This window comes from Propithecus coquereli, unplaced genomic scaffold (genome assembly GCF_000956105.1).
Source record: "Propithecus coquereli isolate 6110/MARCELLA unplaced genomic scaffold, Pcoq_1.0 Scaffold59, whole genome shotgun sequence".
Lineage (NCBI taxonomy): Eukaryota > Metazoa > Chordata > Mammalia > Primates > Indriidae > Propithecus > Propithecus coquereli.
The window spans coordinates 7496366-7506775 of NW_012151840.1; the positions used below are offsets into that span (position 1 = coordinate 7496366).

General features: G+C 51.3%; 1 protein-coding gene across 1 annotated transcript; it reads left to right on the plus strand.

Annotated features, from left to right (window-relative positions):
- On the plus strand, positions 1-10101 carry SV2A (synaptic vesicle glycoprotein 2A). The gene is made up of 12 exons (XM_012658780.1): positions 1-823; positions 2071-2251; positions 3056-3207; positions 3334-3467; positions 4160-4249; positions 4490-4600; positions 4788-4876; positions 5565-5729; positions 5940-6073; positions 6889-7095; positions 7697-7856; positions 8246-10101. Exons 1-12 carry the CDS (start codon positions 202-204, stop codon positions 8427-8429), a joined length of 2229 nt encoding a protein of 742 aa, XP_012514234.1. The 5' UTR covers positions 1-201; the 3' UTR covers positions 8430-10101.
- The last annotated feature ends 309 nt before the right edge of the window (positions 10102-10410 follow it).

Sequence of the window (10410 nt, forward strand, 5' to 3'; positions counted from 1 at the left end):
TAGGCCAAAGCTCCTCTCCCTCCTTCCCCTCCTAGACACTTACTGGCCAGGTCCTATTTCCTCTTATTCTGTGCCCAAAGATACTGGAACACACTTCTAACTGCCGGGACGGGTCTTCTTGACTCTACAAGTGCTTGAACAAAAATTGAAAAAGAAGCAGGGAGTTTGGGGAGATCTGTTGAAGTGCCCTAAAGCCCCATCATGGAAGAGGGCTTCCGAGACCGGGCAGCTTTCATCCGTGGGGCCAAAGACATTGCCAAGGAAGTCAAGAAGCATGCGGCCAAGAAGGTGGTGAAGGGCCTGGACAGAGTCCAGGATGAATATTCCCGAAGATCCTACTCCCGCTTTGAGGAGGACGATGACGATGATGACTTCCCTGCTCCCACTGATGGCTATTATCGTGGGGAAGGGGCTCAGGACGAGGAGGAAGGTGGAGCATCTAGTGATGCCACTGAGGGCCATGATGAGGATGACGAGATCTATGAGGGGGAATATCAGGGTATCCCCCGGGCAGAGTCTGGGGGCAAAGGCGAGCGGATGGCAGATGGGGCACCCCTGGCTGGAGTGAGGGGGGGCTTGAGCGATGGGGAGGGCCCCCCTGGGGGCCGAGGGGAGGCACAGCGGCGGAAAGAACGAGAAGAACTGGCCCAGCAGTATGAAGCCATCCTACGGGAGTGTGGTCACGGCCGTTTCCAGTGGACACTGTATTTCGTGCTTGGTCTGGCACTGATGGCTGATGGTGTTGAGGTCTTTGTGGTGGGCTTTGTGCTGCCCAGTGCTGAGAAAGACATGTGCCTGTCTGACTCCAACAAAGGCATGCTGGGTAAGACACACTAGGGGACACTCCAGCCCTATCTTGTCTCCAACTCTGGAAACCCCCCTGCTCCTGGGAACTGCTCCTGTCCTTACCACTGGGCTCCTTAGGACTCTGCTCCCAAGATGTTCCAGAGGACTCAGGACTCCTCTGCACACTCTCCCTCTTCTTAGGGTTGGGTGAGAGTGAAGTTGTATTTGAAAGAGGGGCTTGAGCCAGTGGTTGGGTGGTGGTCAGCTTAGTTAGTTCTGCAGAAGGTGACTGTGGTGGGATGGGCCACCGTTTAATGTTTCTTCACAGGCTTCCCTCTTGTTATCCTGTTCCCTTTCCCTGATTGGGGAACAAGAAGCCAGTATGCAAACTCCCTGGTATAAATGGGGAGGGTCAGTTTGGGCTGTTGGATGTAGGGGAAAGGTCCTGGGCCTTCTGCCGGAGATGCTGGTTACTCTTGCTTTTACTCAGACTTAGGAGTTTCCAGGAGCCAGTGAGTGGTCTCTTATGGCCTTTTCTGATATGGACCCTGGGGAGGAAATCCCCTAGACTCACTGAGAAAGAATCTAGGCCTTCCTCTGTCACTGACTTGCCATAGGCTCTTGGACAAGTCTCTTCTCCTTGGGGCTTTGTTTGGGCTTGGGTAAAATGTAGTTTGGAGTACATGATTTTTAAATTTAATTCCAGTTCTGATTTATGAAGGAAATAAGAAACAGGGGAGTTTTAGGATCAGAAGTACTGGAACTGGAAGGAATAAAGGATAGATTTTGTGTGGGGGATTTCCTGGGAAGACTGAAGCAATTAGAGCTCCTTTCCCAAGGAGAAAAGGAGGGAGGATAGAGAGGACCCCAGGCCAGTCTGGGAATCCAGGCAGATTCCCCCTAGGTGAGCCAGGGATGGGGTTGTGGAGGGGTGTGTGTGTGTGAGAGAGAGAGAGATGGAGGAGATGAAGTGTGTGAGGGAGAGTGAGAAAGAGAGAGAAAAAGAGAGAGAGGAGAGTGGGGGAGGAGAGTGGAGAGTTCTGGAGTTCCCCCATATCTGCATTTCTGCCTTTGGTCCCCTGGCCTGCAGAGGTGACCTTCCATCTTCGCTCACACAATTCATTTTCTCTCACTAACTCTTATCTCTGGGTAGACTTAGCTTCTAGAAGTTCTTTATATCTTTGATCCATTCTGTTGCATTTCAGCTTCTTTAATGCTCAACTAATGGGAAAATTGAGTTGTGTCTGCTCATACCCCGTCTGCCTGTTTTCCTCCTCCTTCTAGGCCTCATCGTCTACCTGGGCATGATGGTGGGAGCCTTCCTCTGGGGAGGTCTGGCTGATCGACTGGGTCGAAGACAGTGTCTGCTCATCTCACTCTCAGTCAACAGCGTCTTTGCCTTCTTCTCATCTTTCGTCCAGGGTTATGGCACTTTCCTCTTCTGCCGCCTCCTTTCCGGGGTTGGGTGAGTGTCCACTTCCTAAGCTCCTGGGGGGCAGGACTATGCCTGGGTCAGTGTTATATCTTTAGGGCCCAGCACAGTGCCAGGCACACCAGCTGCATCTTAAATGGGTGGGAGTTAAATGAATGAGTGAATTTCTTTCTCCCCCCCACCGTCTTCAGGCCAGGTGGAGTGTCCTGGCTTGTTCTCCCTGTCCTGGATATGTCTGCAGCTGTCCAGAATGCCATTCATGCCTGGTCCACCCCACCTCTAGTTCCATTTCTGAGCCTACTTCTACGAAGAGGCCTAGTGGGCCCAGGCCTCATCCCTGGGTCCTATGGATCCTAGAGTTATCCCCTCCTCGAGTCTACACACTGCCTACACTTGACAACAAACCCTGCTAACACTCACACCTGCCAGAGCGCTGAAGCCTTGCTGCACAGCCCTACATTTCCCCAAGCACGCCAGGCACTCGACCTCTTCTGGCCTGCTCCTACAACGCCTGCCCTCAGACTCCCGCCCTTCCTTTCTCTCTGGCGATGTTCCCTCTTTTCTGCAATCATCTTTCTTCCCTTCCAATTCTGTAGTCGTCTTCAAGATTTAATGTTTGCCCCTCTTCTTTTGCTGGTACCTGCCTGCCTGTTTCCCATGGTGCCAAGGATGGGTGCTTGATGTCTGGCTGTGAAGGGAACTTTTAGGGCATTGTTTGTGAGACGGAGTCTCTTAAAAAATCTAGAAGATGAAAAGGACTTGGGGATCCAGTGTACTGGGGCAGGGGATCAGGAATATGGCCCTTTTCTAATGCTGAATTCTTGAAATGCCCTCCAGGATTGGAGGGTCCATCCCCATTGTCTTCTCCTATTTTTCGGAGTTTCTGGCCCAGGAGAAACGTGGGGAGCATTTGAGCTGGCTCTGCATGTTTTGGATGATTGGTGGAGTGTACGCAGCTGCTATGGCCTGGGCCATCATCCCCCACTACGGTGAGCAGCCCCCAGGAATCCACCCACCCCAGGCTCTCTCCCTCCTCCTGCTCCTCCTGTGCTCCCTGCGATGGGAGCCCCCAGCCTCTGGTCTCTCTGCTGACACTGTAACTTTGTCTCTGCCAGGGTGGAGTTTTCAGATGGGTTCTGCTTATCAGTTCCACAGTTGGAGGGTCTTTGTCCTCGTCTGCGCCTTTCCCTCTGTGTTTGCCATTGGGGCTCTGACCACACAGCCTGAGAGCCCCCGTTTCTTCCTGGAGGTGATGGGATGGGGCTGGGAGGGAGGGTGGGGTGGGGAGGGCTGTGGAGTGTGGAGGGCAGCAAGGGCTCCTGTGTTCAAACACACACTGGGTTTGGTTTGGTCCTGTGTGGCTGCCTTCCTTCCTCACAGGGTCCACACTCTGGGGGCTTTTATCTTGCTTCCTTTGCCTTGGAATATACCTCCAGAGGGGTTCTGTGGGTGAAGAAACCCCTGTTCAACCATGGGTGGCTTAAGATTTTGCAGGGAGGGGCCTTGGCCCTGGCCCTGGCCCTGAATTTATAGCCTAAGAGAATTTCCTACCCTCTACTCCTTCCCTCTTCAACTATATCTTGGCCCAGCAGGGTTAGGATGCTGCCTCTTCTCTGACTACATCCTTGCCCATCATTCTCCTCGTCTTCAATTTTCACTTTCCATTTTGCCAGGGAATTCCTAGGACCTATGCTTGCCTTTGTCCCCTAGATGGCCCCTCTCAACTCTTCTCCAAGTCTGATTATGTCTTGCTATACTCTAGCTTGGGGCTCTTTCAAAGTGGGTGATGCATGTCCATAGGTCAGGGGTTGGTGGTAGGGTTGGGGGATGGGAGCCGTTTTGTGTCCTGTGACTCCAGAAGTCAGGCTGGAGGGAGGGGGTCTGTAACCCTGGGCCAGGGAGGGGCTGAGTTGGTTGTGGGGATTTTGTCTGTGGCTCTAGAACGGGAAGCATGATGAGGCCTGGATGGTGCTGAAGCAGGTTCATGACACCAACATGCGAGCCAAGGGGCATCCTGAGCGAGTATTCTCAGTAAGCCGCAGCCCTCCCCACTCAAACCTGCAAGCCCCTGCAGCCCCAGCCCCCACCTGGCCCCTCTCTGGATACCCCTCACCTTCTGAGACATCTCAGACCACACTCTACCTCAGGATTTTTAGGGTATCATATCATATCCCCTGCCTCCCATTTTGCTAATGCAGGGGAAACTGAGGTACCTGGAAGAGGTTGGGAAATACAGAGTGTGTGACTGCTCACCTCTTCTCTTGACCCCAGGTAACCCACATTAAGACGATTCATCAGGAGGATGAATTGATTGAGATCCAGTCAGACACAGGGACCTGGTACCAGCGCTGGGGTGTCCGGGCCTTGAGCCTGGGGGGACAGGTAATGGAGGATGGGATGGTGGAGAGAGAAGGGAGTGGGAGAGGTGGAGAGGAAGGCAGGACTTAAGTCCGGGAGGGGGTGGGGGGTGACAGATGAACTGAAGGGTGGTGATAGGGCAGAAAAGTGGGGATCTGTGGGTGCTAGAAGTTAGTACAGCCAAATTCTGACTTTGCTCTGATCCTTGCAGGTTTGGGGGAATTTCCTGTCCTGTTTTGGTCCGGAATATCGGCGTATCACTTTGATGATGATGGGTGTGTGGTTCACCATGTCATTCAGGTGAGGGGTGGAGGGGTAGGGGGTGGTATGTGGTGGTTGTGGTGGTGTGTGGGCTGGAAGAGGGGTAAGGGAAATGGAAATTTAGGGGACAAGCAACAAGGAGAGGTGCTGTTCAGATTCCCTCTGATCCTCCACCCAGCTCCTTGACTTCATTCGTTCATTCGACAGACTTGTATTGTAGGCTGACTGGTGTTAAGTTGCTATTCAGTGCTGGTACCATGCTGGGGTGAAATAGATGTGGTCCCAGTCTTCCTGGAGTTTACGTTTTGGTCAGGGAGCTGGATGAAACTTGCTGTGAGCAGTGTGATGAGAGCCACGGTGGACGAAGGGCAAAGAGCTAAGGCAGCACTTGGGACTTGGGGGGGAATCTGAGTCCAGAAGGATGAATGGGGGTCAGATAGGCTGTGGGGGGATTTGGGAGGCCGGGGGTGGAGAAGAGTGTTTTAGGCAGGGAGATGGAGATGTCTGAAGAGCAAATGTCTGGGGAGGTAAGAAAGAGTATGGGTGGGTGGGGTGGAAGAACTTAAAGTCCCCAAAACCACAGCAATTGGTGAAGGGAGGAACAGTGAGAGAGGAGGCTGGCAGGGAGCCAGTCCTGTTAGGGGCTACCACTGCTTCTCCCTTGTTCTGGACTGCCTGGTTCTAATCTCTGAGCCCTGTCTGTTTCCATTGCCCTTCGACTCTTCAGCTACTACGGCCTGACAGTCTGGTTTCCTGACATGATCCGCCATCTGCAGGCGGTGGACTACGCAGCCCGCACCAAAGTGTTCCCTGGGGAGCGTGTAGAGCATGTGACTTTTAACTTCACACTGGAGAATCAGATCCACCGAGGAGGGCAGTACTTCAATGACAAGTATGTGGGGACCTTTGAACTTCACTCCTCCTCTGTCCCTTCTACCCCTGTTTCTTTTATGAGTCCGGGAATTGCAGCGGAGGCATTTTGGGGAATATTCCTGTGGTTTCTCCTCAATGCTGAGTTTCCCATTACTTCACTAAAAGTCTGAGTCTTGGAGGAGGGTATGAGGATGAGGGGAAAGTGTTTCTCATCATCCTGGCTGTACAGGTTCATCGGGCTGCGTCTGAAGTCAGTGTCCTTTGAAGATTCCCTGTTTGAGGAGTGTTATTTCGAGGATGTCACATCTAGCAACACATTTTTCCGCAACTGCACATTCATCAACACTGTGTTTTATAACACTGGTAAGGTGGCATGGCCAGTGGGTGTCAGATCAAAGGGTTGGGTGGACCTTGATGACAGAAGAAGGAACCTTCCTTATTCACTAGCTTAGAGTTCTCAAGCTGAGATCTCTGGAGCCCTGTGGGAACGTGGCAGAGGAGCCTAACAGCTATCACCAATAATTCTGAAAATCTAATGGAAATCGCACATTTTCCTGATAGAATATCTGACAAAAACATCAAGTTTCTTTTCCTTTGCTGGAGTTATAATAATTCAGTGAGGTGATATTAATGCACTTTTGAAGAGGGCAAAAATCACCCAAAACAGTGTCCTTGGGAAAAAGGAAAACAATAAAAGGATATTTGGTAGAGCAAAGGTTGGGAATCATTGCATTAACCCACTCTTTTAACAGTGATTCTCAAATACGAAGTGCTTGTTTTGTGAGCTAGATTGAGGTTTCCCACCTCTAAATGCAGTACTGAGCTTTTCCCACTTTGCAGGAAAAAACAAAACAAAACAAAATAAAAAATTTCCTAAACCCAGGGTACTGCTACTGCTTATAGTCAGTTAGCATGGACAAAAAGAAGAATGAATAAGAAGCAAAGACTATTAATGGGAAAACTTGGAGAAAGTCACACTGTTGATGACAGTCATTTTCTGCTGTAAAGATTCCTAGTTCCCTTGGTGATGTTACTGATATTTTGCAATGAATGCCCTGAGTCATTTTGAGAGCCCCCCACTGCTTACCCCCGTAAATGCAGAGCCCTGGGTCATAAGCAGTAGCAGCCTCCTCTCACGTTCACTGTGACTGCCTGCCTGTCTTGGCCTTCACCCCCAGACCTGTTTGAGTACAAGTTTGTGAACAGCCGTCTGGTAAACAGCACATTCCTGCACAACAAGGAGGGCTGCCCACTAGATGTGACAGGGACAGGCGAAGGTGCCTACATGGTGTACTTTGTCAGCTTCTTGGGGACGCTTGCTGTGCTTCCTGGGAACATCGTGTCTGCCCTGCTCATGGACAAGATTGGCAGGCTTAGGATGCTTGGTAAGGGGGAGAGGCTGTGTGGTGGTGTGTTGGAACTGACTGGGGGGGCTAGGAGCTGGGGGAGGCTGTCAACAGGCTCCTCACCTTGGGCTGTGGAAGAGATTGGCCAGAGAGCTCCTCTCGTGTTTTCTATTTAGGGGGTGCTACAGGAAGGGGTGGGGCCTGGCACAGAAGCTTTTGTAAGGGGTAGAAGGAGGTAGGCAGAATAGCAAGTGGTTAGGGCATAGGCTTTGAGGTTATGGGTTTTGAGTCTCAGCTCTGCCACCTGCCTTAGACAAGTCACTTAACCTCTATGAGCCTGGTTGTCTTGTCTGCAAAATGGGGGTGATAATAGTACCTGCCTCATAGGTACTATTGTATGTACTAAATCAATGCATGTAAAGCATCAAGTTGCTTGGGCCACAGCTGGCATTGAATAAATGGCTGTTACTGATATTATTAATAAAAAGATAATTATAAAGGAGGTTGAGGTCCTTTTGGGTACCTTGGGAAAAAGAGTCTCATCCTGGGCTGTCTTAGAGCTAGCTGATGGGACAAGACGGGTTCTAGATGGGTTTCCTTGTGGTCTGGCTCATGCTGCTCTCTCCTTTCCTGGCTCCAGCTGGCTCCAGCGTGATGTCCTGTGTCTCCTGCTTCTTCCTGTCTTTTGGGAACAGCGAGTCGGCCATGATTGCTCTGCTCTGCCTTTTTGGGGGGGTCAGCATTGCATCCTGGAATGCGCTGGATGTGTTGACTGTCGAACTCTACCCCTCAGACAAGAGGTACTTGGAGTGTGGTGGGGACCGGGCAGCAGGTCCAGGGTCTAGAGGGTAGGGGAGAAGTGTAGTGAAGAGGCTGAATGGGAAAATGATCCTTAGGGATAAGAGGGGGATAAACTCATTGAGTTTCTCCCCTAAAAGCTGGTAGCTTTTGTATCTACTCCTTGAAGTCTTAACTGTTAATCTCATTTTTTGGTCTTCTTTCTTCCTTATCTCCCAACTTATTTATATTCCCTGATGTACATCCCTCACCTCTCTGATCTCTTCATGCTTCCTGCTTCCTCTTGGACACTGCCCGCCATCTTCCTCACCTTCACTTCCCCACCCACCCACTCTTCCCTTGTCCCCCTCCTGGGCCTGCCCTCTGCGCTGCACACCGGACTCTGGAGCAGGACCACAGCCTTTGGCTTCCTGAATGCCCTGTGCAAGCTGGCGGCTGTGCTGGGGATCAGCATCTTCACATCCTTTGTGGGAATCACCAAGGCTGCCCCAATTCTCTTTGCCTCAGCTGCTCTTGCCCTCGGCAGCTCTCTGGCCCTGAAGCTGCCTGAGACCCGGGGGCAGGTGCTGCAGTGAGGGGGTCTCTGGGGCTTTGGGAGTGGCAGGCACACTGTGAGACCAACAACTCCTTCCTTCCCCTCCCTGCCCTGCCATCCTGGCCCCCAGAGCCCTCACTCCCCACACTCCTGTTTGGTGTCTTAAGCTGTGCGTGTGTGTGTGCATGTGTGTGACCCCCGTGGGCAGGGACTACAGGGAAGGCTCCTTCATCCCAGTTTTGGGATGAAGCTCTACTCCCTTCTTCCTACTACCCTCAACTTTGCACAAGGGAAGGCTGAGCCTCACCCTTCTCCTCCTGGTGTTAGTGAGGGGCCCTCACTTCCCTGCTCCAGGGGTTCCAGAACTGGCTTCCTGCCTTCCCCCTTGTTCCCTCTGCCTAGGCCCTGGTGAAACCACGGGTATGCAGTTATGCTGGGGGCTGGGGCTTGGGTGTAGACCATGGACCAAAAGAACTTCTTAGAGTTGGAAGGGCCTGGGTACCCTCTCACACCTCCTGGTGGATGCTGGGGGAGTAGCAATAAACCTCAGGCCCCTGGCCTCTCCTTCCCCCTAAATTTGGGCTGCAAATATGAGGCCTGAATTTTATGAAATTAGCTTTCTGATTCTTATTTATTTATATATTAAGTTCTGAGGCAGCTCAGCAGGACTGTGTGTGTGAATGTGTGTGTACACTTATGTATGTGTGTGCATGTGCCCTGGGGTGGGGGTGTCAATATAGTGTCCTAAAATATAAGCCAAGGGTAATCTCAACGGACACACACACAACCCTGCCGCCCATAGTACTTCCCTGATCCCGTTTCTGCGTTGAGCCTGGGAGGGAGGAGCCCTAGGCCAGTCTGGGGTAAGAGTCCCACAGTCTAGGGGATCTGAGGGCACCTGACAAGGCCCATCTCTTTCCCTCCTCTCAAGAACCACAGGCCTCCTCTGGAGCAAGAGGCTCCACCCACTACTGCACAGACAGGAACAGCACAGCTGCCCTCCCCTGTCCCCTTGTAGGCAGTGGAGCAAGGGAGGGAGAGAAACCAGGCATATGGTCAAACCAGCAGATCAAAAAGCACAAGGAGCTGGGGCAGGGGCCCTCCTGGCAACTCCTCTGAAAGTGGGGAGAGGTTGGGCAGTACGTGAGGGACCCCTAATGCAGGGACCAGAAGCCTCAGTTTCCCCATCTCACCCTTCCACACAATAGCCTCTGTAGGTTAGGCTGCCCTGTCCCACCCTACTCTGTGTGGCTGCTTTCTTTGGTGCCCTCTCCTCATCCTACTGTAGCTGTGATGTGTTGTAGTTTTTAGCTGTTTGTAAAATGTTTAAAAAAAAGTTACAAGGAAAAAAGTGAAAATAACAACAAAAAAGAAAATCTAAATTCACCCTCCTCATGCTGTGTCTGGTGCCCCCATCCTGTGGTCACTCCCCCTATTTTGTAACACTGAACCAGGTGGTGACTGTTTAACTCTTTGGTGTCTGTGCTCAAGACTGCCTTCTCCTCCAGTGCCCAGTGTACGAGCGTGTACCCTGTGCCCTCTTCCCTCACCCTTCACTTGCTGGACGTAGCCCTCTTCCCTGTATACCTGGGAGGGACCCATCCATCTCCCTTGCTCTCCTGGGGAACCCTAAACCCAACTCTGTTGATGTGAAAAATGCAATGAAAACTATTGATGAAAAATAAAAACGAAATGAATCCTTAAAATACAAAGTGGCTGTCTCCTTCTATGCCTCTCCACCCATGTCCAACTCTCCTAACAGTCTCGGGAGGATAAAATGGTGAGATGGAAAAACAACTCCCTCCAAACTGGAAGCCAGAATAACATGATGTATCACATTTACTTCCTAAATTGGTCTCTGTACCCTGACCTTTCCACTTCTACTGATGAAAGACCCTCAAAAGTCTCCCAGATTTGAAAACTTGAGTAGTTTCTTAAGAATAGAACCAACTTTACTCCAAATCTTCTGGTGTGCCTTTTATAGATTCCAGACTCCATTCTTTTTTTTTTTTTTTTTTTTT